The sequence below is a fragment of the Rattus norvegicus genome, chromosome 5 (genome assembly GCF_021556685.1).
Source record: "Rattus norvegicus strain SHRSP/BbbUtx chromosome 5, alternate assembly SHRSP_T2T, whole genome shotgun sequence".
In the NCBI taxonomy this organism is placed as follows: Eukaryota; Metazoa; Chordata; class Mammalia; order Rodentia; family Muridae; genus Rattus; species Rattus norvegicus.
The window spans coordinates 65,544,521-65,559,236 of NC_141538.1; the positions used below are offsets into that span (position 1 = coordinate 65,544,521).

Consider the following 14,716-nt stretch of genomic DNA (forward strand, 5'->3'; position numbering starts at 1 on the left):
GTCATTTGGGTGTCTGTTACAAGTTTCCATACCTATTTTCTAACTTCCGACTTGTCTTATTTGTTTGAGTTACTCCTTGGTCGTTTCTCCCTGGTTTTGAACAATTGCACCATGGCTATGTCCCTTTCTTCCCTTTGTTCCCACCTCCATGAAGAGTAGAAACACAGATAGCATGCCTGGGGCTATGTTACAACTAACATCAGACGGACTGAAAGGTAGTACAGAAAGTCTGGCATTAGAAAATGGATCTTTGTTCTGTGACCTATCACAACTGAAGAAGAAATCTAAGTATGTTGTATTTCTTTAAAAAAAAAGTCTCCAACTGTATAGACTATTCTATATGAAAACAATTACAAATCAAGTCATAAAAATCCAAATATCCTATAGTCCTACCACCCAGAGGCATGTGCTTCTAGGGCTTTCCATATGCCTCTCAGAGGGCAGCTTCAGCGTCAGAGACCAAATATCAGCTCTGAAGTTTTACCTTGATGGCGCTTCAGCCAGGGTGTGCAGTAACAGGGTGTGCTGGGTGACACCGCGAGGTCTTATCTGTAGATAGGTTATTGCCATCCTTTTGTAGCCCAGGTTGACCTTGAGCTCACAGTAGTCCTTCTGCCTCAGCTCCTTGAGTGCTAGGATTACAGGTGTAACTCTGACACTGGCCGCATGACATTCAACCTGGATCAGTCAGGCAGCAGAGGGTGTGCTAGAAAGCTGGAGAGACTGTCAAGTCACAGGTTCGTAGTTTTAGGCAGCTGTAGGGGAAATAGAAATGGTGAAGAACAGTGTCTTCTCTATGGAGAGTTCCTGCCTGGACCTAGGAGAAGGGCAGTAACTGCTCCTGGCTGCTGTAGAAAGGATGCCCACTTTAACAGTTGTACTTGACTGGGAGTTAAGAAATCCTTGTGTGCCAGCCACTGACCCAGGTACTAAGGATAAAACAGAACACAAGACAGACATGGCCTTGCCCTTGTGGGACTTGTTCAGTAAAGAAAATCATTTCTGAATAAAGGCTGCTAGGCCTCCCACTGTGCTGAGGGCCTTGCAGGTAGGGGTAAACAGGGCTCCATTGGGGCAGTAAGTGAAGAAACAACCAGAGCCAGTAACTGTTAAATGGGAAGCTAACACTGCATGATAAAGACCAGAGGAGGAGCTCATGCCAGAGTCAGAGACAAGAGACATTGCATATTTAGGAAATTTAAGGAGAAAAGGCTCAAAAGGAATCTAAAGAATGGAGCAGAAGGCAACTAGTTTCATAGTCATCACTAGGTGGAAGTGGTGTGTCCCTGCTCTGAGGTCCCCAGGATCCTGGCCTCTGACTGACTTGCAGGTCTTGCAGTAGGGACTGTTGAATAGCAGATTGGACTGAAGCATGTCTGTCTCAGGGTCCTGCCCAAAGCAGTTTGGAGAGCTGAGAGCTGCCAGAGAAGTGTTCCATGTTTGTGGCATGGTAGGCCTCTGTTATAGAAAGTGATGCGTTATAAATGGCAACATGACATTGATGTAAGTGAGACATCCCCCTGAGGAGTTGTCATCCCTGGGGACACTATTAGTAATAGCTTCCACAAAGATGATTTGGGTTGCATGCACCCCTGTTGGGTATCATTTTGTAACCCATTGAAATCACTGAGTTTTAACACTGCAGTTCCCAGACCCATTCCTACAATATGCACAACACCAGTAGAGCCCATCCGGAAAAGCTGCAGTTCCCTCGTGCATATTCGGCACTGTGGTTTTTCATCACCGAAAGGAAATCCTAGTGAGCACGTCAGAATCTCAGCACACAGTTGAGGAGATGACAGATGAGCTGGCACATGGTAGAATCAAGAGAAGTTGAGAGACAGTCCTGTGTCTGAGCTACCCCCAGGCCTGAAGGATGCCGACCGAATAGCTTAGATCACAATTGAGTTGGAATTCGATTTAAAGCTTCAGTACAAAACTGCTGCTCCATGGAAACAGCCCATACAGATGCTTTGGAAAGTCTCTTGATTTGATTGGATGGCTCTCCAACAGAATCTTAGAGAAAATTCTAACTCCATAGAGACAATTAGGCTTAATCTCTGAGGCCTCTGCAGTGCCTTTAGGGGTGTCACTTATTAGCTGTATAACTTCCGGCCTATACACCACCCTTCTAGAGCCTGAATCGACTCTTATCGATAGCTAATCTGGTACAAGTTGTAGGGTTATCAAGAGAATGAAATGAGAGAAGATTCATAAAGCAGCTGCTAGCAGAACGTCAGAAGCCACAGCCCAGCCTTCAGCAGACAAAGCCTTTGCTGAAGTGGGGATACCCAGTGAGTCCTACAGAGGGAGTCACTCCAGTGGAAGCAGGAGATGCTACTGAGAGGAGAAGGTTCCAGACGAAGAAGCAGTGAACCTGCAGGGAGTGCAGCTCTAATATGTGCATAGGTGCCGCCTGGGAAGATCTCTGTCCTGTCCTCACTCCTGCCACAGGTAATAAGAACAAGGGGAAACCTAGTGCACAGTGCGAGCCCCAGCTCCCAGCCAGAATCATCCCAGGAATTTCTTAGATGTAACTGGAAGACTCCATTGTCTTCCAGATGTGTGAGCCAAGATATGAAGTTTATCCTTGTTGAGGTGGTGCCAGTGTGTGTCTAGAGTCAGCGTCAGTGAGGAGGCATCAGGTAGACAAGCAGCTGAGAGAGTTGGCAGCGAAGGAGACTCTGCATCTACGGCCACCTTCAGAGCCATGGGGAAAGGTTCTCTGGGTAGATGACTTGTGAGCAGCCAGAGGTTACAGCAACAGAGAACTTCTTGCTTCACCTTTAAGTCCCTGTGGGATATGCCACAAACCATGCTTCTTAAACAGAACCCACTGGAAAGATGCTTCTCTCAGCACCCTGTTTGTGGCCGTTGTGTGGAGCACTGCTGTAGAGATGTGTGAGGTGGATGGTATGGGCTGCACAGCACTGGGTTAGCTGCTCTGTCTCTCTGGTGAACACAGTACATCCTTCATCCCACAGCATCACATGCTTCGAATTGTACCAGTCTGTCTGTCTAACTGTGGCTCAGTGATACCAGTGGTCCTTTCTTCATCTCTCTCAGCTCTGACTGCCAACCAGTCTCACCTTGAGCATGGAGAGGGTGTCTGTTAAGGAACCAGTGGAGCAGTTTTCCTATGAAGTGAGCATAGTGTACAGGCCTGTAAACAGTGATAGCCATTGTCCCTGTTGGGGAAAGGTATCTGGAGCTCTTTCTTGCACTGCTAAGGTCAGAGTTCAAGTTTTTTACATAGGTTTCTTTTGCTAGTGTTGATTCATTTTTGAGTCTGTAACTATAACTAAATGTTTGGAGGGCTAGAATATAGACTTATAGGTGAATAAAGGCATTTATTATACCATTTTGAATTTCAACAGAACAATAACCATGTAAAATAAGATTTAAAACATTATTTAAAACCTCAACATAAAATTACTACTCCATGGAAAAAGAGCTGTACTCATATAGATATTTTGAGAAGTCTCAATTTAGTTGGATGTTCCTGGATTCTTGTAGAACCCTAAAGAAAATTCTAATTCCATAGAAACAGTAAACATAACCTCAGGGGCCTCTGCTGTGCTCTTGGCAGGTGAGCCGTCAGAGACTAAGTTCACAGGCAAAACTAGAACAAAAGAAGACCTCTCCTGGCTAAGGAGAAAACAGTACAAAGGATGAGCCCTCACCTGTATGAACACAGAGCTGTCCAAAGAAGTTGATGTTTTTCCTTTGGACCTGTACCTACCAAATCTGATGTCTCCTGGAAGCTTACAGAAACCTGGCGAGGTGTGAGATTCCACATGAGGCAGAATCAATCCAAGTCAAGCTGAGTAGAGGAAACTTGTGAGCATAGCAAACTTAAGGCATATTTGACATAGAATCTTCTGATGGTCACTGTAGAAGGTGGGTTATCTCCGTGGTATACAGTCCTGACGGCTTATATCACTGGTCTCTCCTGTAGGAGGTGGAGGTTAGGCCATGACTGGGCCTGCCACTAGACCGATGATTTGCAGGGTGGATATCGAGAGTCAAAGCTACAAAACAAAAAGATGGTGAAAGCATAGTTAGGATGCTGAGTCTGCACCCACACTGTGCAGGGGCAGTGGCGGGCGTGGGGGTGCTGAGCCTGTCCCAGTTGTGTACATGAAACAGGTGGGCTAGAGGAACTACAAGATATAAAAGTCCTCTCCTGAACTTGCTTCCTGACTGTCACATGCAGGAAATATAAGAGCCTTGCTTTTTAGTTGAGAACTGAGGCAGGAGCCCATGTATAAATCTTAAACCCTGTGAGGTAGGCCAGAGCACAGAAAAGAGCAGAAGTCAAACACCCAGTTTGAGCATGGTTTCTTAGCTTTGAGGAGACCTGGAGTGTAGCAGGAGAGAGAGAACGAGAGATGTCATGATTTGTGGGAGCCAGCAGCCACGGGAGAGTTTTGGGAAAAGTGAGTTTCTATCCATAAGAAAATTTTTAAAAATGAACTAAAAATTATATTTGTTTTAATTTTTTAGGTCTAAATGATTCCTTCCATGTATATTTCCCTTTGAATTAAGAAACCCTTAAGGCAGTGGTCCTCAACATGTAGGTTTCTAGCCCTTTAGGGTGGGACAACCCTTTCACAGGGGCTGTCTAACACCATCAGAGAAATACAGGTGTTTACACTATGATTTTATAGCAGTAGAAAAATTACAGTTATGAATAAGCAACACAATTATTTTTATGATTGGGGGTCACCACAACATGAGGAACTGTATTAAAGGTTTATAGCATTAGGAAGGTTGAGAACCAAACCATTCTCCAAAGGTTAGTTAATGAAATATTTGGTCCAAGCCTGTTTTCCATGTCACTAAACTTACTAGGGAATAAATTTGCCTGGGATTTTTTTTTTTTTTTGGTTCTTTTTTTCGGAGCTGGGGACCGAACTCAGGGCCTTGAGCTTCCTAGGCAAGCGCTCTACCACTGAGCTAAATCCCCAACCCCAGGAATTTTTTTTAAAGATTTATTTTATTTATTATATATAAGTACACCGTAGCTGTCTTCAGATACACCAGAAGAGGGCATCGGATCTCTTTACAGGTGGTTGTGAGCCACCATGTGGTTGCTGGGAATTGAACTCATGACCTCTGGAAGAGCAGTCGGGTGCTCTTAACCACTGAGCCATCTCTCCAGCCCTTGCCTGGAATTTTGAATGCTGAATTAACTGCATCCAGGCTAGGGTCTGTTCCTAAAGTTAGGTGAGTGTGTAATCTTAGTCAGCAGGTAGGACTGACAAATTAGGCATTCAACCTCCGTGTTGAAATATATAAAGAACTCAAGAAGTTAGACCGCAGAGAGACAAATAACCCTATTAAAAAATGGGGTTCAGAGCTAAACAAAGAATTCACAGCTGAGGAATGCCGAATGGCTGAGAAACACCTAAAGAAATGTTCAACATCTTTAGTCATAAGGGAAATGCAAATCGAAACAACCCTGAGATTTCACCTCACACCAGTGAGAATAGCTAAGATTAAAAACTCAGGTGACAGCAGATGCTGGCGAGGATGCGGAGAAAGAGGAACACTCCTCCATTGTTGGTGGGATTGCAGACTGGTACAACCATTCTGGAAATCAGTCTGGAGGTTCCTCAGAAAATTGGACATTGAACTGCCTGAGGATCCAGCTATACCTCTCTTGGGCATATACCCAAAAGATGCCCCAACATATAAAAAAGACACGTGCTCCACTATGTTCATCGCAGCCTTATTTATAATAGCCAGAACCTGGAAAGAACCCAGATGCCCTTCAACAGAGGAATGGATACAGAAAATGTGGTACATCTACACAATGGAATATTACTCAGCTATCAAAAACAATGACTTTATGAAATTCGTAGGCAAATGGTCGGAACTGGAAAATATCATCCTGAGTGAGGTAACCCAATCACAGAAAAACACACATGGTATGCACTCATTGATAAGTGGCTATTAGCCCAAATGCTTGATTTACCGTAGATGCCTAGAACAAATGAAACTCAAGAAGGATGATCAAAATGTGAATGCTTCACTCCTTCTTTAAAAGGGGAACAAGAATACCCTTGGCAGGGAATAGAGAGGCAAAGATTAAAACAGACACAGAAGGAACACCCATTCAGAGCCTGGCCCACATGTGGCCCATACATATACAGCCACCCAATTAGACAAGATGGATGAAGCAAAGAAGTGCAGGTCAACAGGAGCCGGATGTAGATCTCTCCCGAGAGACACAGCCAGAGTACAGCAAACACAGAGGCGTATGCCAGCAGCAAACCACTGAATTGAGAATAGGACCCCCGTTGAAGGAATCAGAGAAAGAACTGGAAGAGCTTGAAGGGGCTCGAGACCCCATATGTACAACAATGCCAAGCAACCAGAGCTTCCAGGGACTAAGCCACTACCTAAAGACTATACATGGACTGACCCTAGACTCTGATCTCATAGGTAGCAATGAATATCCTAGTAAGAGCACCAGTGGAAGGGGAAGCCCTGGGTCCTGCTAAGACTGAACCCCCAGTGAACTAGATTGTTGGGGGGAGGGCGGCAAGGGGGGCAGGACGGGGAGGGGAACACCCATAAAGAAGAGGAGGGGGGAGGAGGATGTTTGCCCGGAAACCGGGAAAGGGAATAACACTCGAAATGTATATAAGAAATACTCAAGTTAATAAAAAAAAAAAAAGAAATAAGGAAGCAGTCTACAGGCATAGCCCTGACACACCCAGTGCTATCTAAAAGAGCACTCTGCAGTTTCACTGCAGTTTACAGTCGGAGAGGTCATGGAGAGAGCAGATTGCCTTAGACAAAAGCATAGTGGTGCTGAGGGAAGCCTCTTCTTGTTTAGGGCTTTACCTGACTCTTGCTTGGACTTTGGGGAAATTCTTGCTGTTTGCAGGCAAAGTGTGGCTTAGATGCTGTAGCCAGATGTGTAAAAACACTACTTCTGGATGACTTTAACAGTATTCTGGAATTAGCTGATCATAGAGGTGCATATCCACAATCTCACCACCTGAGAAAGGAGAGCTAGGATCAGGAGTTCTAGGTCATCAGTTAGATGTATAATAAGTCTGAGGCCAGCCTGGGCTACATAAAGTCTTGTCTGAAGAGCAGAGATTAGTGAATTAGTAATTAGATTAGAAAAAATAAGACTGTGCTTCTGCCTTAGGCGAACTTCTACTAAGTGGATAAGTTACCCATAACTTCTGTCAAAAGCAGTGCTTCCTGCCCAAAAGAGTTGACTGCATTGGCTGTATGCAGAAGCTATGAAAGAGCTTTGCAGGAGTTAGTGTGATCATGGCTTCTCCTCATACTAACAAGGGTGGAAATGAAGGCTTGGCTCTGGGGTGGGTGGGACAAATAAACACTGAAGTGCCCTATATTTTCAGGTAACTTCCTCGGTAAGAAAGGTAGTATAAAGCTGAAAAACGCTTCCTTTTAGGGGTTAAATGAGGACACATGCAGTTGTGGCCCGAAGCTAATGGCCTTTTCTCTGCTGAACTAAGCCTCCAGCTGCTCTTGAGAAGGGGTGGAGAAAGGTTAGTAGGTGAAGGCTGGAGAGAGTTTGAAGGCAGATCCTGCAGCCTCATCTAGCTTTGGATGTGGTATGCTGCAGTGTCTCAGTGTGCACTGGAGTCATATACACAGGAACCACTCACAGCATTAGTTTTTATTTTTCCTTTTTTCTGGGAAATATATTTTCCAGCTGTGCTTGGACTCCTGGCCTAAATCCTGAGGCCTTATCCAGGGTGCTGAAGCACAGCAGTGACTGGCCAGGCGTGGCATAGTCCTTTCTTCAGAGGCTGAGGCAGGAAGATGGCTAATGCAAGGCCAGCTTGGGCCACATAGCAAGAATCTACCAGAGTAGAGAGGGACTAGAAGTGTTGCTCAGAGATAGAATACTTGCTTTGAATCATTTGCTAGCACTGAGAGAAACTTTAAAAACATAGAAGTTTGGATTTAAGAAGCTAATGAGCCATGGCGAGAAGGAACTCCCCAGCTACTTATGTCACAGCAGCTTAGCTGGTACACATGGCTTGTAGGTGACCTCAGGCTTTTCAAAGTCTGCAGTGTTTCCTGAGTCCTTGAAGCTTAGGACACAGCAGTGGGAGAACAAAGAAGACAACTGAGGCTTCACACTCAGATCCCTGTCCCCCACTTCTTAAGTGTCATGAAGAATATGTAACCAGACCAAAAGGATTCCTGGGTTTTGGTTTTTTGCTTGTTTTGGTTTTTGAGATAAGATCTCCTGTAGCTGTAGCCGGGCTGTCCTTATAAATGTGTGTAGCTGAAGGTAACTTTGAATTCTTGATCTTTCCACTCCACCTCCAAAGAGTCGTGATTAGGAATTTATGCTACAATGCCCAGCGCCAAATGAAATCTTTAATGTCATATTGTCCTTGTCTTTCAACTTATTAGAAGTCTTCCTTTGTACATAGCACCTATGTCTGTCTTCCTAAGTCCTGTGTGAAAAGTGAGGAAAATTAAGTAATGTTCTTTATTAGTGAGCTGACCAGTCAGCAAATGCATTCTGGTTGTGCTTGTGATTCAAACCCTTTAAGAGACAGAGGATCAGAGGGCCAGGCGTTTGTGGTGGCACACACACCTTTAACCCCAGCACTAGAAAGGCAGAGGCAGGCAGATCTCTGTGAGTTTGAGGCCAGCCTGGTCTAGATAGTTCCAGTACAGCTGGAGAGACCCTGTCTCAAAAGAGAAGGTTGGGGAGATCAGGAGTTCAAAGCCAGTTTGAGCTAAATAATGAGTTTAAGGCCAGCCTAGGCTGTGGGCAGCCTTGCCTAAAAACAAGCATCAAACAGCAGCAAAACAGGAATCAGTCAGTTGTCTTTGGTAGTTACTGTAAACTTACCATCCGAGCAGATTCTCCTAAGAAGTACAATTGTAGCTGAGGAATAGCCAAGCATTCCAGAAGGCAGATCCCGAAATCTGAACTCAGCCTAAGGGTGAAGAAACTGGTTTTGTGAAAAGCTAAATAGTGGAAGTCCAGGCTTTTGAAGTTCGCAGAGCTTCATGACTGTCACCCAGCCTGGCCTGACTTACAGAGCTAAGCAGCCTCGGGTACCTAAGCCAGGGAGGCTTGATGCACACCTGCTCCCATAGGATGTTCACATGTGAAATGGCTCTTCCGATTCGTCAGCCATTTAAACTGTGAAAATCTCTTAGCTCATAAGTCTAAGCTGCATAGGGCAGGAGGCTGACTGTGCAAATCCTCGTCTGTCAGTAGAAGGGCTGAGCACTGCAGGACAGCCATGTCACCCCACCCACCCCCAGCTCATTAAGATGGCAGTGTGTTCAGTTATGTGTCTGCTGTGGTGGTTGCTCACACTGCCTTGTTTCTGGGGCATCTTGTCTAAAGACTGCCGCACTGAAAGCTGTGAGTTTCTCAGGATGCTGTAGGAAGGAAGTAGTGTCCTCTCTGTGCTTAAATACTCCTACTGTTCCTCCCCGGGATGTATGTATCCCTGACATGGCTTCATCTCACCCTGGCTCCAGTGTATTTCGCAAACTTTGCTCTGGATTTTGCAGAGAGATGTTGACAGGACAGAGCCTCGTGATTCCCTGGGTGGTTTGAGTCTTAACTGTCTTGAGGGAAACGAACGCCTTTTCTTCCCTGATTGTCTCTGAACTCCTGCTCATGTCACCTGTCAGGTGATGCATCTTTTAGTTAAGAATAACATGTATACTTTTTCGCACTATGAAATTGAAAATGGTCCTCTAAAGTATAAAAATAATTTGTGTTTTTAGGTTTTTCTTATCCACTGAAACGTCTGTCATTGGCTCTCTTTAAAAATTTCAGGTGGAAAAACCTTGTGGTGGTGGTCAAGATTTACTTCTTTATCCTGCCAAGAGAGAGCAGCCCTTGAGAAGTGACCAGGACCCCGAGAAGGAGCGCCCACCTCCACCACCTGCTCCCAGGCAGGAGGTGCCATCAAAGGGGAGCCCAGCAGTGATGCCGGATGTCAAAGAGAAAGTGGCCGAGCTGCTGGGGAAATACTCAAGCGGCCTTTGGGCAAGTGCACTCCCTAAAGCATTTGAGGACATGTACAAAGTCAAGTTCCCTGAGGATGCCTTAAAAAATCTTGCCTCACTCTCTGATGTGTGCACCATAAACTACATTTCTGGAAATACCCAGAAGGCAATTCTCTATGCAAAACTCCCATTGCCCACAGACAAGATCTTAAAGGATGAAGCGCAGGCACAAGGAGATTTTGACATCAAGTCAATGATTGAACAAGAGTATTTGCAGATAGAAAAAAACATGGCTGAGAGTGCTGATGACTTTGTGGAGGACATAACTGTGCCGCCTCTGGTAATTCCTACCGAGGCTTCACCGTCTGTGTTGGTGGTGGAGCTGAGCAACACAAATGATGTGGTTATCAGGCAAGTTGGCATTTCTAGTTAAGCTGTGCAGTGTTGTCACGTGACCATTCCTAGCACGGATGCTGTGGAGGGAAGGAAGGACACCGTCTTCAGGAGTCATAGTGAAGTGCAATAGTGTGCTAATATTTGTTAAGTGCCCACTGTATTCTTAGGAGAAAAGATGGCTAATAGTTTTAAATGGGAATGATGGTATGAACTTGGTAAGCATCATGACAGCTATGTCAAAAACATTCCATTTCTATTCAACCTGTAAACAGCCTGGCCCCTTCAGGCCAGGCGATGCCACCACATCTAGGACTGTGGCAGCCCTGAAATGGTCAGCCCTGAAATGTCAGAGTAGCTAACTTCATCATACACCTCAGATTAGCCAGTGGACCTAGAGCTGCCCTGCTGCCCTGAGCCGCTAGATGCCATTCTGAGCAATGAGTAACTGTCATGTAAGTGGCTAATGACAGCCCGAATTGAAAACATCAGTCCAGCTTTTCTAAACTTCTCTTAGACATTTAGAAAAACCATGAAGCACCTAGGGAGTGTAGAAAGATGGCAGTTTGCTGCTTCCTGCAGTGGGACCGGGTATCACTGAAGCACTGAAGGGGTGGATCACTGTCCAGTGTGGAGAGGGGGGGAACACTGAAGCAAAAAGCACCCATGCCCCTTCACCCCAAATGGCCTTCTGGTTTGCGCTGCCCAAGACATAGAGCTGAGCTAGAAAAGGCTAGAGAATGTCCAAATTAGATCCTTCCAGAAGGAAGAGTTTGGCAGCATTAAAGCAAGTGGGCCAGCAACACTGAAGGGACAGTGATGCCTGCTTAGTCTCCTGCTCTGCCACCAAGAAGGATCTTTAGAGGGACTTTGACCTTCATGGGGTTTTAGATACAGGTGAAGCTTTGTCACATACTGAGGTTAATCTGTGCAAATTCTCTGTCCCTTTGCTCGGGTAATTTGGAGACCGTGTGTGAGCCTATATTGGGTACTGCCCACTCTCACCCAGCCAAAGCACCAGCCCTTGTCCTCGCCTGTGAGTGTAGCCATCCTTCTCTACTGGCTGCTGCTGCTGAGAGCAGAGGCAGCTCCCGGAATCCTCTCCATTTACTCAGTTGTCACCTAAATTCAAGCCCCCAAGTCCCATGCCTCAAAGACCGGAGCCCAGTGGAGGACTGATTCCAGCCTCTCCTGAACACTTGCAGCACTCAGCAATCATGGGCCTTGTCAGAATCTGTAACCTATTCAGGGATGGAAACTACACACACACATCTTAAAATAGCTAGTTTCAAAAGAGTCATTCTTTGCACTGTGTGTAAAACGTCTTTGTGGCTTTCCCCTCTTTCTAGGTACAGGTAGGCTGGTTGGGCCATCTGCTGTCCTGTAGATAGTTACCAAGACCATGTGGATTAGTTTCTCAGTTTCCTCAAATCACCAGAGGCCCTGGGTAAAAACTGGAGAAATACAAGGAACAGAGCTCTTCTGCCCCCTCACCTCCTTGGCCAGGTGATTTGGGAACTCTTGCAGCTGCACACTTCATCCTGGAGCAGAAGTGCTCTTACTTCTTGAGCCAGACTTGGCTTTCCAGACCTAACACCCTGGAACGAGGCCTGTACGGAAGGCAAGAAGACAGCCTACTCATGGCAGATGAGAAATGTGTTTGGAAAGGCACACTGGATCAAAGGACTGTACATCAACAGTAGGAAAGGCTGGGGGGATGCTTGGAAATAACACTTCACAGGATGTACACCTTAGAGGCACTCAGCTACATCTAAAACATGTCACTTCTAGAGTATTAGTTCAACATTTTGTTGTAATTTGTTCAAATTTGTTAAATAAGTTTTGGGGGCATTTCACTGCTGTGTTTGTCTTGCAGGCTGGAGTTGGAGCCAGGGCCTGGCAAAGGCTAGGTAACTGTTCTGCTGCACACACCCCCAAGTCCTAGGCCTCACTTCGTTGTTCTTGGTAGTTTCTCTGCTTTTCAAATCTTAAGGATTCTAAGATGCAGCCTCCACAGGGTAAAACCATCTGCCAGATCTCAGCAGCCTCATTCAAACTCTGAAGGGCTCACATGACCTCCTGCGGTGTCTCCACATCCCTTCTATCGTGTGTCCTGGGGTCTCTTGCAGCCTGCTTCTTCCTGGGGCCTCCAATGCCTACTTGTACTCTGCTGTTCTCAGGGCTGTCTGTCACACACTGCCACGTTGGGCAGTGGGCATCTTCCCGTGCTAAGAATGATGCTCGTTGAGCACGGTTCCTTCCCCTGCTGGGGTGAGCAGCTGTGAGACTGGAACCAAGACTGCAGGGAAGCAGGAGCACCAGTGAGCCCTGTGGTTCACTTACCCTGAGCTGTCGCTCCTCTCTCCAATCCAGGTATGTAGGCAAAGACTACTCGGCTGCCCAGGAGCTCATGGAAGACGAGATGAAGGAGTATTACAGTAGGAACCCCAGAGTCACACCAATCCAGACCGTGCACGTGGGGCAGCTGCTGGCAGTCAATGCAGAGGAGGATGCCTGGTTACGAGCACAGATCATCTCCACGGACGAGAACAAGATCAAGGCAAGCTCAGTTTTGTTAGCATGAGCTAGACATGTTATCAGTACTCAGGTGTGATCCCCTCCTGGTGATCAGCCTCTGCCCCTTCGCATCAGGACTCTGCCTACAGGCTCAGTTCACTAAGAGTTATGCCCTTCCGAGTCCTAAAGCTCCCCAGACAGGGAGAAAAGTCGCTGATCCATGATGGGCTTGTGGCCACCTGGATATGCCACTTCTTCTTTCCTTGTTGGAAGCAAGCATGCTGAGTGACAATCCTGCCTGTCTTCCAGGCAGAGGAGTTGCTGTTTTTTGACATGGAGGGCATGAAGCAAAGGAGCATAGGCTGATCACTAGGATGGGTGTGGCCAGACATCCTGAAGGCCTGCAGATGGGGCAGGACCCAAGAGGAGTCGGGGTAATCCTAGAGTGGCCCAGCCCCAGTTAAGACAGTGAAAGGAAGAACGACAGCTCTCTGCTGAGGCTGCTTCCTCAAGGAAAGCCTGTTTGAAGCTGCTCAAGTCTTCTTGCTCTCCTATGACATCCCGGGCAGCCAGGAGGAGTGTGCAGGCACTCCGATGGCACTGAGACCTGTGGTCACTTGGTGGTGCCAGAGACCCTGAAATGGAAGCACTGAGTGCCTGCTTACTGGTAGTTATCCCAACATGAAGTGCTTGCTCTGCTCTCTTAGAGCAAAAAACATATCCAAGGACGCGTGCTCTGTGAATTGTGATTGCCATATATGTTATCATCTGGGCCTGGTGCTGCAGCTCTGTAATCCAGCTCCTGGGGAGGCAGAGGCGGGGGGAGCAGTTTCAAGGCCAGCTTGGGCAAGAGGGTGGGAACCTGTTTCAGAAAGTCACAGGATGTAGCTTAGTGGTAAAGAATTTGTTTGCCATACATTAGGCCTTAAGTTCAATCTCCAGTACCACAAAACAAATAAAATTCCACCACTACCATAGAAGTAGAAGCAGTCATCAAGTCAGTAAAGAAGCCGGCTGCAGACATAAAGCCTGTGAAGACTTTGGAGTGGTGCTGCCATAGCCTCCTGCTAACTATGGCCTCACCTCTGGAGTCTGGATCTCACATGCTGCATCCCATCATCAGCATGTCTGCCATGGTCCAGGAAGAGCAAGTCCAAGTTGCAGGTGTAGGTTGCTGTTAATGAAATTGAAAAGTTTGCCTGAGTCTTGAGGCCTTGAGAGGGGAAGGAATGAACACTGGCGTGGCTAGCCTTTGGACTGCCAGCAATCTGGTCTGGGTCAGGCAGCAGCAGAATCAGAGTTGTTTCCTAAGAGTGAGTCTGCCCCAGCAGCCAGGCATTCTCCACGGGGTCTGGGGAGTTGGAGGGCTGTCTGCCTCTCTTCTCACTCTGCAGTGGAGGAATTTACCTTTATTTCCTGCTGGGGCCTGTGCCTCATTTTCTTCAAAAGACACCGTAGCCGCCTCTGTTGACTGGTGTTTCCGCCAGCTCTGCCGCGTTTGTTATTTGGTTTGCTCTTTAGGTTTCCAATAGTCTCAGAGTCTTAGTGATTCCAGACCTAGACTAATGAAACAATGTTTCTAGTCACCAAGGAAAAAGCTTTCACAGCTTGGGAGGCAGAGGCAGGCAGCTCAGAGCCACAGTGAGGCCTTGTCTTAAAGAGAGCTGGGGGACTATGCTGAAAAGAGGCAACTCGGAAGGACTTACTCAGGATGCAGTTTTAACTGCAAGAGAGTTCAGGCTGGAACTAAGGGCAGTCAGTCCAATCTGCAGCCAGAGCAGGGAGAAATGAGTGCACCCATGCTTGGTGCTCCGTTAGC

General features: G+C 46.6%; 1 protein-coding gene across 17 annotated transcripts in view; it reads left to right on the top strand.

Annotated features, from left to right (window-relative positions):
* Positions 1 to 14,716, top strand: part of Tdrd7 (tudor domain containing 7) — a 73,868-nt gene that overhangs the window by 36,190 nt on the left and 22,962 nt on the right. For 15 of the 17 annotated variants that reach the window (XM_087551432.1, XM_087551433.1, XM_087551441.1 and 12 more), the window contains 2 exon segments: positions 9,815 to 10,398; positions 12,754 to 12,940. In XM_087551432.1, coding sequence (XP_087407558.1) covers positions 9,815 to 10,398; positions 12,754 to 12,940 — 771 coding nt within the window. 17 annotated transcript variants of the gene reach the window in all.